Below are 13,247 nucleotides of genomic sequence, written 5' to 3' on the forward strand. Positions count from 1 at the left end.
GGCACATAAACACAGTGTTACATATAGATGTGTGTATAGTCACTGCAGCTGTGCCTCAGTCATTTAACACCAGTCGGAGGCGAAGATGAACAAATTAACTGTAACCTATGAGAACCTGAAATAGAGGTGATTAAAATCTCAATAACAATAAATAGAGTGAAAAAGTTACTTGGGGAACTGGAGGACTTGGAACAAAGCTCCTCAAGCCGAACATGCACACCATTAATTTGGATGACATGATGTGAAAGCAGCTAAACATCACTCTGTAATTGAGGTTCATGCAATCCTTAAAAAAATCTCTCGCCCACCTTGACTGTTGTTGCTTGCTCATTTATTTTATCATTTATCTTCTTGTTCTTCTTTTCCAGCAACGTGAATGTAGTGCCGTTAACCTGCTGACATTAAAGTCCCACAATCCAACTTTCCAAACAATACATCAATGCAGCATATTGTTAAAAAGCTAAAACCTAAAGATCCAAAAGGAGGAAAAATGCAGTTTATACGCCCATTCCTAAAATGTCTCCCCCGCGCCGCTCTCTACCCCGTCTGGCAGGTGGTGCTCGATGTAGGCTGTGGGACTGGCATACTGTCCATGTTCGCTGCCAGATCTGGGGCCAAGAAGGTCATAGCAGTCGACCAATCAGAAATCATCTACCAGGCCATGGACATAGTCAGGTGAGACATACACACTACAAACACATGTTGTTAATTTGTGGTGCTGCATCAATTAAACTTTACATTTTTAAAACTCAACAGCGACTTGTCTTTCAGTCAGCAGCTGATTAGCTCAGCAGCGGTAGTGCTTGCCTGTCAGTCATGTGACCCTCGCCTTGCTCATCATAGCAGTCCTTGGAGAGCTGCGAGAGTACATGGGTCTTCTTTCCTCACTGTGCATCAGAGGATTGTGGGAGTAGAGGTCTGTGTGACCTCCAGCCACCTTTTATTTGTTGCAGCTGGTTGACTTCAATAGAGCCGCTGTCAGTTGCGTGGCCATAATGCACATAATTTACACCTGCGGTTTGACTCATTCACCTCTCGCCTCTTTCTCCCCTGCAGTAGCTTCAGTCCAAGGCCTACACTCACATGCACTCAAACATGTAGATGACCCCCTGTTGGTACCTTTTAACGCAGTCCTCAGTCCAATCTCAGGTGCTGTGTGTTTCCAGTTTTCCAGCAGCTTGTTCTCCACAGTGTAGTCATTTACCAGAGCAGAGCCTCCACTGTCCCTTCGTCTACCTGCAACCACTTCTTCTATCACACCCCTGCCTCTAAAATGCATTTTTGAGTTAGGGGCCATTATGACTGCTATTATTACCGTTATGTAAGAGAGTGTCGTATAAGCAAAACAACGGGGTTTGCTGAAGGAAAAGGACGTTTTAATTTTACAGCCCACTGACTCGCTGTTGGAGTGTGTGTTGGCATGCAAGCTGCGTCGCAGGTTCGCCAGCGGTGAAGATTCAGCTAAAGAAAGATGTGTAACCCCCCCTATACACTCACACATGTACGCACACAAACATGCACATACAGAAACACACACAGCCCTTGGGGTCTCTTTAAATCTACTGTTTGCTTCGGTTGTGATTTTAAAGCTCTTATTTTTGCGTGTGTGTGGGTGTGCATGCGGCTGGCCTTTGTGTGTCCGTGGCTTCCTCTTGATGTTAATATCAGGATTGTAATTAAAGTGGCTCCTGTTGGTTAGGCAGGAGCATCCATCTCCTCTCTCCACCCTGTCGCCAAAGTTTAAATGAAAAGCTAGATGTGACTTCTTTCCTTCACAGTCACTTCCTTAATGGATAATGTCTAAATACATTTTTAAATGGCTGGAATTGATGGATTATCCAATAGAATGCTTTGAATTGTGACAACAAAATGGATTTTTTTTTATGTAGATGAGTGAAATTCAGCCTTTAATGGTGATATGGAGAAAAGAGACAGATTATCAGATTGTAGGTGTTAGTCTGCCAATATTTGACTTTGGTGCTGATCAGTGTTTTACCAGCTAGTAACACACATTATAAATACATGTAATTCCAGATAACCTGGCAAATGTTTGTGTTGAAGTTTTTGTTTTTCATCATCCCAAAATCATGATTAAAATAGATTTTTAGCCATAATTTATTTTGTAATTTATTTAGTTATTATTTTCATTTATCTTTCGGCTGCTGTTGAAGTCATTTACCAAGCTGACTCTTTGAAACCAGTTTTATTTGTAAATCCTAAGGTTATGGATATAACCTTGGTTCTTTGATTAGCATGAGTGTCTCACTATGGGAGTAACTCCTGGGAGTCCTCATATCAAAAGCTCAAATGACATTATCCCAGCCCTAATTGGCCATTTTCCGTGCTAGCGTAGTGTAAAAAAGTAGTGCTACTTGGACTCGAGTTATACTACCTACTGTGAGGTATAGCTAACACTACCCATTTGTATTGCTAATGTTACCTGTTCCACAAAATATTGCTACTTTCCAAAGTAAAAACTAGCCACAGTGAGAAGGGGTTTTACATCATTTTAATATACAAGAGGAGCCCTGTCTCCTCCTGACGTGGGTGTCACTAGAGCCAGCCAATGAGGGCTGGTGTGATGTTGTTTGAGCTTGATTCACAAAACGTAAAAGAAAAATCTATTCAATTCTTTATTGCATTTTTGTCCTTAATGTGTAAGTCCTGAAAGAAGCAACAACAAAAAGCAAACAAAAATCAAAAATAATATATTCATATATTTAACGATTCTGATGAGTGATTAAATATACAACCTCTTTCTCTTGTCTCTCTCTCTCTCTCTCTTTGTCACACACACACACACACACAAACACACACACACAAACGCACACACACGCACACACACGCACACACAGGCACACACACACACACACACACACACACACACACACACACACACACACACACACACACACACACAAAGCCGCACAGATACTGACTCTCTCCCCAGAGTCCTGACATTGTCCTCTAAATTACCCCAATAATGAGATTACAGTGTTTCCCTCTTGTGGAAGGTGGAGGAGGTGGGGGGTTATGGGTGAGAGGTGTGGGGGGTGTAAGATTCTGGGAGGAGGTGATAGCAGCAGTAGCAGAGCAGCAGAGAGGGGAGAGACAGTTCAAGATAAGGATCGCTGCCACAGAAATGCACTCTGGGCCGCTGTGAGTAATTGTTCTGTCCTCGGTAACATTAGCTGTCATGATAATGGAATATTCACAGAGATTGATACCCAGACTGGCCGGTCTGAAAGGAAGGATCATTTAAACAGCAGCACTGATCTTACAGTCCCCACCTGAGCCTGACACCTCTGCAGGTCCACAGTTACAGTTTCTCCTCCTTCCACAGCTCAGGAAAGACTGCAAATATACTGTATGTTGAAAAGGATATGGTGATTTACAAATAACAAGTTTGAAAAATGTCCAAAAATGTTTGGAAATCAAATGTCACATCATGTTACACACAGTCAAATAACTGTAATATGAAAGGGGTTGCTCTAGTGATGAACCTACAGAGAGTCATCACCCAGCTGCAGCTCTTTTTCAGTGTCTTTGAGCTCTTTGTTTTGGTTTTACGGCCCGTGACTTTTCTGTTTTGGTTCACTCTCGTCATCAACCTCATTTCCAGTCACGTTACACAGCTGCTGTCAGTGAAAAAGCTCTATTGAAACTACTGTACACCAGCTGCACCAACAACTGACAGACAAAGCTGACAGTAGAGCATTTAGCAGCTAAACGATCACATATTTCTTTCAGGAGTCGGCAGTGACCGGACCAGAACAAAAGGGAAAGTGAATATTGGGCTTAAACTTGGTGGGCACCCTAAAGCATAAACCACAAGCCAAGTCTTGAACCACTGGTTTGTTTGATGCAAGAATTGATATAAGTCATGTATTTAAGACTTGTATTTCCCACAGGTCCAACCAGCTGGAGGACAAGATCACTCTGATCAAAGGCCGCATAGAAGACATCAGCCTCCCTGTGGAGAAGGTTGACATCATCATCTCAGAATGGATGGTCAGTACATATTTACACCCGTAAACATACTGTAGCAGTTTAATTGTGGTAATGTAGGAGTGCCAGTTGGTCAAAGCCTTCTATTTTGAAAGCTGCCTAGATTCAGTAAATTAAAGTGATGCAAGCTCAGTTCCAGCTCAAAGATGAGACTCCAGCCACCTCCCTGTCGTTAATCACCTAATGGCTTTCTATGACATTGTTAGAGTATGAGGAGGGAAGGACTGAAACAGTACAGGTGGATGATTGGAAATGACTGGTTTGGAAGAAGAGGTATATATGATAGGTGTGTGAATTAAGATGTACATTGTGGAAAACAGTAATATTGACTAAATGGCGAAAGCCAGGACACCATTAAAGACAATTAAAGCCTGACAGTGAACCCCTGAAGGGAATGCAACCTTTCATTGTTGCTGTGAGTAACATCTGTGTTTGATAAATCAAAATGTGAGAAGTGCTGCAAAACAAAATTAGTAATTTTCACAGGCAATGCACACTCATTATAGCTCTACCGAAATCAAGGCGCTTGTTTTGAAATTGCCTTACAGAGATGAACCTTAATTTCCTGATGCAGTAAGTCAACTATAACTTTTATTAATGCTGTCAAATAGTGAGTGACAACTTCAAACAAGTCATTCCTCCAATTCAGCCTCAGTAGGTTACTACAAATAAGGCTTAATGAAAATTCACAGCTCTGTGTTTCGGCACTGTTGACTTCATGTAGATGCATTTACTACGCTAAGGATCCTCATTATACAGCCACAAACAGAGAGCGGGAGTACTGTGCCAGATCCTTTATACTTTGAGGTGCTTTTTGGAATTTGTTAACAAGCTTGTTGACGGGGAGCTACTGGTTTTCTTAAAATATAATGATATTTTTTTACATGCTTACATGTTTGTTATGAAAACATCTTGGGAGCTTCCATCTTACAGTAGAACTCCTCAAACACATACATGCAAATAACCCAAAGTGTAAATGCTAAAGTCTGCCTCAGATTGGTTGCTTACCAGCCAATGAGTGTGCAGAATCCAAGGTGCCAGTAGCAATGATGCATGTTTTAAACATGGCTTAAACAGGGCTAAACTTGACCATGAGCTCCTCTGAATACCTAACCAGGAAGAGCAGTCTTCCTTCCCCTTGATGCCCATTTATCAGGGAGATTCTCTCTGGCGATACAGGCGGGACGGCCAAAGTTGAACGCACCGCTGAAGTCATCCCTAATTCATGAGCATCTCGTATCTGTTCCCCCTCCACCTCCCCCATCCATCGTCGAAACCCCAGGGTCACGAGCAGGGGTCGCCAGCCAGAGCCTTCCCATCCTCTCACCAGGGAAATTGAAATTCGGTGGTTGACGTGCCGGTGGAGCAGTGAAGGATAGGGCACGTAATCTTTGATGACACCAGCTCAGAGAGCGCTAATAAATCTAAGAATTCTCCAGTCACTTCTCATCACGGCAGCGATGGCAGACATTTCTCAGAGTGGCCAGAACTTCAAAAGCTGCCCTCCAATCTGCCTGTATAAAATGGAAAAATGACAGTTGTCAGTGGAGTGGACTTTCTGGTCATTGTAAATGGTTTTAGACTGTATTAAACTTTAATGGCCTTGTCTTATAGCCAGGTAGTGTCTTATTACCTGAGAGAGATTCTGGAGATGTCATGACTCTGGTTTTTTCTTTCTTTTTCATGCCTTTTTCTCTCAGAGTATGTCATATATCGTCACATGTATATATATGTGTGTGTGTGTGTGTGTGTGTGTGTGTGTCTGTGTGTGTGTATGTGTATATATATATATATATATATAAGGTCAATCTCAAAGTACAGTTGGTGTAGTAAGAGGAATTCCCATGTGGGGCTGCCTTAACCTTTAACTTTAAATATCTTAATCTAATTTCAAATATGTTTTGCAAAATTATAATTTAACCTCTTGTGTTGGTGCTCAGAGAAACAATTATGTTTCCCTCTTGCCCAAAAATGTTATCAGCAATAGCCGTTCAGTGTGTTTAGATTCTATAATTACCTTTCAATACTGTAGTCTTGATTGTCAGTTCCATTCCCACGCTTGGTTCACAGGAAACGATTCCTGCATGTGATTTAGCGTTACTGTTTATAATTTGATCTCATTGCTCTCAGCCTCACTGTTACAGCTGGTACAGTCAAATTGTATTTGTATTAAGTTACTGCTAATGCAAACCAAACATATCCGACTGCTGCTAACTCACATTAAAAACGCTCAACTGGCTTTTATTGTGAAGCTGTCACAGGAAACACAGTGCATTTGTCAGAGAGGTTGCACTGACAGCGGCTGTTCATCTAAAATGTGTCAACAACGGCCATTTCAGCATTTTTTCACAGTGGATCGGTTTTAAATATTATAGGGAGTAATGGAACGAAAAGGAGCTGCTGCAGTGAGCTGTTACAACCCTGATTCAAGTAAAGTTGGGATGTTGTGAAACTTGAAAAAATCCAGGATGCATCATCATTTATAACCAACAACAAGTGTTTATGAGTCCATGCAGTAGTACCCTTTATACCATCATGTCTTAACAAAGTGGTGAACCTTGCTCCATCCTTGCTTGTGAACGACTGAGCCTGTCCAGGATGCCCCTTTCATACCCAATCATGATACTATCACCTGTTACCAATCAACCTGTACAGCTGTGGAATGTTCCAAACAGGTGTTTTTGGAGCATCCACAACTTTCCCAGTCTTTTGTTGCTCCTGTCCCAACTTGTTTGAAACGTGTTGCTGCATCAGATTCAGAATAAGCAGATATCTACAAAATCAATGAAGCTGATGAGGTCAAACATTATAGATATGGCCTTTGTGCTGTTTTCAGTTGAATATATGTCTAAAAGAGTTATCAAATTATTAGATTCTGTTTTGTTTGTTTCACACAGCATCAAATCTTTTTTGGTATTGGGGTTATAGATGTCCAGGTCTCCAGTCGAGCTGTGCAGTGTGACCAATCCAGACCATGATACACATTACAATATAGCATGAGCTGTGTGTTCATGGCTCTCATCTGTAGATTCTCTCTGTTCTGCTTGCCATAATTCTTGCATAGGTGGTGAAAGACTTTTTTGTGTTGACTGGTCTGCAGCATAATTTCCAAAGTACAGTGTTCTGGTTTGTGTTAGGTTTTTCATACTAAACCACATCCATGGGACAGAAGCAGCCCCTCTTTTAGCTCCTCATCTTGTCTTGGCTGGTCAGCTCCTCCTTGGAATTATCTCATTCAGTGTCACGTTCACTCTCCTCCGTGTTTTTTTGTGTTGCCTTCGTGCAACAACCCATTTCCCAGCATGCTTCAAGCTGGACTAGCTTAGAGTATCTTAAATTTGCCGTTTTATGTTCCAAAATGTTACATTTTTGTTAGTGTTTGTAATGTTAGTTTATGTTGTTGTTTGTCATTTTTGTGCTGGTTTATGGTTTTCACCGTTGGTGAGGTGGTTGTTGCATTTCTTGACCCCGGCTGTATTTCACTGCTGTGTCTTTGAGTTAAATGTAAGTAAAGGGTTGATGTCGCTGAATGTTCCCTCTTTCCCATTCCAAACTGCGTGCCACAATACTGTGGTTCAGAGTATGATTTGCGACACAATCAAATAAATGAGAGAGCACAATATTAAAGATAGGTTTTCCAATCGTGAAACGATATATATTGTCACATCACACAGCCTTATTCTCACCAAGATAACCATCTCTGCTTAGGCCCTGCTGTTTATGGCACAACTTGTACAGGGTGCGACATGAAGTCAGATCATGGTTTCTCATGGCATGATGGAAAAGGACCATTAGTGAGTATTTTTTATTTAAAGAACGTACATTTTTTGAATTCTGACAAGATAACCGCTCAACGGGTGTTTGCTGACCCCTACAATTGCCATCACCACGGTGACCATGGGTGTCACCAAATCAGCCAGAAGTCAAATCATAAGGATTATAACGCTAATTCATTTTGATTGTTCCTGTCCCCACTCGGCTTCAACTGTAAATATGGCAAATAGTGGAAGCAAAACAACATCAAAATGCTGCTTCGATCAGGGTGTGATTCCTTGGCCTGACATAGCTTTAATGCATCTCTCTGGTGTCACCTGACCTTGCTGAAAATGCACACACACACATACACAGATTAGAGGCTTGCTATGGCCTGCAACAGAGAATGCCAAAGTGGGTCAAAGCGATTGCAAAGGTGCGCAGGAGGGAATCCTGTAACTAAGAATAGGTTAATATTCAGTGTTTCATCTGTGCAGATAAACCACATGCTCTGTATTCCTTCCTCTAGTTTAACCAAAAATAAATAAATAAAATGGAAAGAGAAGAATGGAAAAACACAATTTGAAGACTAGAACTAAACACTGAGCACCTTTCAAACAGCTACACTACAGCATATCGCGGTAGAAAGAGTAGCATCAGTCAGTGACTCTGTTGTCACTGAACAGTGTAATTAATCTGAAATTTGTAGAATTAATAGATCCACAAATCCATGCTCTGTGGATCAGAGAGCCTTGGGCTTACTGTGGCAAAGAAAAGCATCACTCCTGTACAGCAAGAGAAGAACCACATTCATCCGTCATCGCGTGTGTTGTGATTGAAAATGTTGCTCTCTGGCCTGGAAAGTAGTCTATATCGCGTGGAAGGCGTTTAGTGAAAAATGTTTGAGACTTTAAAAAGATATTAATTCCGGAGAGACTGCAAACTAATGCAGTACATAAAATAAGCGAATAGAATGACAGCCCACGGTGAAAGTTACTTACTGAGCAGCATTGCTCCATAGCACTACTAGTGGCCAAAAACTCCAGAGAATACCTTTTTAATTCTCTTCCTTTCTGTAATGAAAAATGTACTGACTTCATTTGTCGCCACAGCAGTTAAACATATGGACAGTATGTGTTCAGATACTGCTGGCACCGTCCTATTTAAATACCACTAAATAAACTTAGCTTAACTGGGGGTGCGTAAGTGATTTATGATAAGTAAAAAATGTACTTATGTAGGGTTTTACTTGGAGAGTGAAGGAAGCAATATGGTTATTATTTGCTGTGCTCAATGCAGAGCTTAGTATAAAGACTGGAAGAAGTGGGAAACTCTTTGACTGTTCCCATTACAGGAGTTTGAGCCATTTTGTCATGTCATTTAAATTTAGCAGCCATCTTTGCAGAATTTAACATGGTAGTAGATATTTCATATTGTTATGTAGATAAGTGTGTATATCACTCACATTTTTATTGGTGCTCTGTCATTGAGCATCAGTTATTTATTTGTACGCAAATTGTCATCAGAGCCAAAAGAAATGGCATCATAAACAACTTATGTCAGAAATGATGATAAAAAAGACGTGGGTTTAAAAATATAACTTTAATTATTCAGTTTCATAGAGATAACCTTGCAAGTTTTATCTTGAAGTAACAAGTTACTTTGCTGATGATTAAGGCTGTTATGGAAGAGAAAGGATTCTATCGCTGAAGTCCGGCTGTCAGAGTAGTTGGAGCGAGCAGACGGACAGTGGTCACAGGGCTAATAGACAGAGATGGGTGATGGATGTGGTGTATCTGTGGTGCTGGTGAAAGGGGCAAATGAGAGTCTGTCTGCTGTGGCAGTGTTTGAGAGACTGCCTTCAGTGGCACCGCTGTCATTTCATAACTCACAACATTGATCGGTCCTCTTTCTCAGCACACAGAAAAACAAACAGTCCAGAGCTGATAAGAGACCGGGGGGCTGACGGGGAGGACGAGAGCTGAGTCCCCGAAAGGCTAAATAAAAATTGTCACTCCAAGATCAATCACAGGTGATGGGCCTGCCAACTTGATGGTGTTTAATGGCAGGGACACACAAATGTGGACATTAAAGTTGACTGTCGGACAAGAGTTGCCTTTAACAAACTTTAGTAACATAATAGAGTTAGTGTAAAAAAAAAAACTGAAGCCTAAAAATGAGCAACCACATGTTTGTCCTTTGATCTGCACTTAATGGAAAAGTCCACTGCGACCAGCGAACAGTGACATACGTTACATTTCTGACTCTACTACTTTTGTAGTAGTGAATTTATTTTTAAAGTGTGGATAACTGTAGTAATGGAGACAACATGTGATCTATTAGATTTACCCGGCAGTTTAGACAGCAGGAAATGTTTCAGGTCATCATAACAATTTGGTGCATGGCAACTCATCAGCATACATCATCGTCCTGTTTTCTAGCTTCACCCTTCAACTCTCCAGAAAAGTAGCAGTTTTATAAGATTCGCTCTCTGAGGATGGTCAAGAATCAAAACTAGGTTCGTCAAAATTGGCCAAAAACGACGTTTGAATATTCCTTCAAAAGAAACCCACATAGGTTTAAACCATTCCAATAACTGTTTCGTGCATTATATTTCCACAATTGAATATATGGATTTAAAAAAAAAAAATTAAATCTAAATTAAAATTTAAAAGTGTTTGTTGACAGCCGTTACACACTGCACGAAGTTACTCAGATCATCTGTGTACCACATACATAAAGCTCTCTCCGTCTTTCTTTCTCACCTTCATTCCAAAATAACTCATGAGACGCATTGAACACAATCTGATGATACAGAAAACTATGATGGAAACTAAGTGTTGACGTTTCCTTGAAGAAATATGTATCCTTTTACTGTGGATGCTGAGCCTGTGTTATATATTATCTTCTAAATAACAGTTTGTATACAGAGATGAAGGCCAGTGTCCCTGAATAGTGAGCTTTTTGAGGTATGTGGTAACTCACCTTGATGAAACTCCAACAGAATGTCAAATTGGTCCTCAGCAACGGCGAGTTTTCAGTCTGTTTCATTAAAATGTGAAAGAAACCCTGAACAAGAAAAGCATCAAAGAGCTCTGTGGAACTTCTCCGCTGTGGAGGATTTCTTTGTGCCCACAGCTTTGATATTTTCCCTTGAGGCGAACATAGTTTGGCTCTGGCACACACTCATACACACACAAGCACACAAAGTCCGAATCAGTATGTGCGATAGAGGTGTGAAGTCAAATTAATGACAGCTCTTCCTCTTTAGCCTCATTATCAGTGCTGGGAAACTCACCTGCCCGAGAAGAGGGCGGTCGTCATCAGTCATCCTGTCCTTCAGTCTGACTGACTGTCAGTCACAAGTACACGCTCCCACACACACACACACACACACACACACACACACACAGAAAGACGAGACTCAGATGCAGTATAGTAGATGCACAAAACTGCACACACACACGGTGGCAGCGCCACAGGTGTGTCCATGTTCTAATGAGGATTTATTAGCTGTACTTACTTCCACAAGACCTTCAGGAAGCGGTTTTCAGCCAGCTGCCAGTATAACAAAAATTCCAATCACACTAACACATCCAATTTGTAGCTATTTGGCAGGTTTTTGGTGCTGCGGTGTGGACCAGGTCATTTGATATGTACAGTGTAAGGAGAATCGTTTTCATTTTTGACAGACTTCCACCAAAAATACACAGGTTTTATTAAGATACAGAGTTTAAGCAGATTTTCATCCAGATTTCATGGCCAGACACACCAAAAAATGAAGCATATACAAGACACTGTTTTTTGTTTTTTTTTTACAGTAAATTATGTCCACATGCAGTACAGAATATATCCTGGTTATTTGGAACAGATGACCATGTAAAATTAGCAAGAAAATGCAAATGAGCTGCTGATTATATGTTTTTAGAAAATGAATGAATTTTACAGTTTTTCACCTATTTAGTGATTTTAATTTAAAGATGTTTTTTTGTAAAAGATGCATGTTTAATTAAACTTATTTTCACCCAAATTGTATCCTTTGATGCATCAAAACATGTTTCCTCCTGCTGGAGAAGGATTTCTAAAGCATTTCTATTCATTAATCAGTCATGCATTTCTCAGGCTTATATTTTCATAAATGTGTCAATAGACCACCCATCTGTTTTTATGTGTCTGTTTTTCCCCCTTCACCTCCCGCCTAGTGAACCATACGCATATGGCCATATATGCAGCTATTTAATATGAGCAGGGCGGTATGTAAAGACACAATGCAATTCAGTACAATAATGTATACTGTGTGTATCTATAATGCAATGTTGCATTTCTGTCGTCTGGTCAAGACATCCGAAGGAAAGGTGCAACTACCCTGTTGTTTGATTAATGCTGCGACATGCAGAACATGAACCTGACGACCTGATGTATCCCTCAAACAGACATCCTCATAAACCCAAAGCCATAATCCTGCATCACTCAGCTGACACTGTTTTTGTGGAGAGAAATGGCCTCCTTGTTCCCTTAAAATGATGAATTTAATAACGGCCTGTGAATGCTTGGACAAGTACGCTGCCAAATACAAGTATATTAGGATTTTTATAGTGTATGTGTGAATTCACAGTGATAAGTTTTTATTTCTCAAAGGCGAAGGCACACAAAGGCAAACATTGCTTTACTTGAACGCTGCTGACTTTGACTTTGACCTTAAAACCAAATGCGTGTCTATGTAAAAGTGCCGTTCCCAAAATGAAACAGTAGATTCACATGTTTGGAAAGATTATCTGGTCATGACATCCACTGCAGACATGACCGAGGTTCTCTCCTAATTACAGCTACCAACAACCTGTAAAAACAAGGTATTTAATAATGTTGTGCTCACTTTATTCGTTTATTTGTTGTAAAGAGCTGCTAAACCTAAAGAGTAAGTCAGACAGTATTCCACAGCCCCCTTTTATTGAATGGTTCCTGTCTGTTTCACCAGGGTCACAAGTCGCTTTTTAAAAAGAGCCTTTTCTTTATGTGGAGAGTTTAAGTGTCCCAGAATGAGCTAAATGCTGTTTAAAGATGTTTAAAGTTTCCATCAGGTGCCTGTTCACATGTTCTGGAGGATTTCATTGTCCCCAACAAATGGGAGAAATTCTAGACAAATATTATCTGTGTTTCTGGATCCTATCTCCCATGTTGTATCTAAGTGACTAATCTGCACAACTTTTTCTGAAATTGGTCCAGTATTGAGTGAGAGCGTTGCAGCCGCGATACATTCTGCAATGTATGTGCACCTTCAGACTGTGTCCAGTAGAAGTGCTTGTTTTTTGCCACTGACAGGCTCAGATTGATATTCTGTTTCTGAAAACATCATAGAAAGGACCCCTGCAGAGACAAGCCTTTTTGTTTAACCAGAAACAGCCACCAGACTCCATTCACAGAAACAGTCATTTATTTATTGAAATAAAACTCACCAAAACCTTGTTGGTTCCTCTTTTCTCTGTTTC

At 40.6% G+C, this 13,247-nt stretch overlaps 1 protein-coding gene across 1 annotated transcript in view; it reads left to right on the plus strand.

Annotated features, from left to right (window-relative positions):
• The window catches only part of prmt3 (protein arginine methyltransferase 3), a 40,213-nt gene that overhangs the window by 7,524 nt on the left and 19,442 nt on the right, over positions 1 to 13,247 (plus strand). The window contains exons 8-9 of the mRNA XM_041940125.1: positions 554 to 675; positions 3,912 to 4,011. Of these exons, the coding sequence (XP_041796059.1) occupies positions 554 to 675; positions 3,912 to 4,011 (222 nt within the window). The remainder of the gene's footprint in view (positions 1 to 553; positions 676 to 3,911; positions 4,012 to 13,247) is intronic.

Source organism: Chelmon rostratus, chromosome 1 (genome assembly GCF_017976325.1).
Source record: "Chelmon rostratus isolate fCheRos1 chromosome 1, fCheRos1.pri, whole genome shotgun sequence".
In the NCBI taxonomy this organism is placed as follows: domain Eukaryota; kingdom Metazoa; phylum Chordata; class Actinopteri; order Chaetodontiformes; family Chaetodontidae; genus Chelmon; species Chelmon rostratus.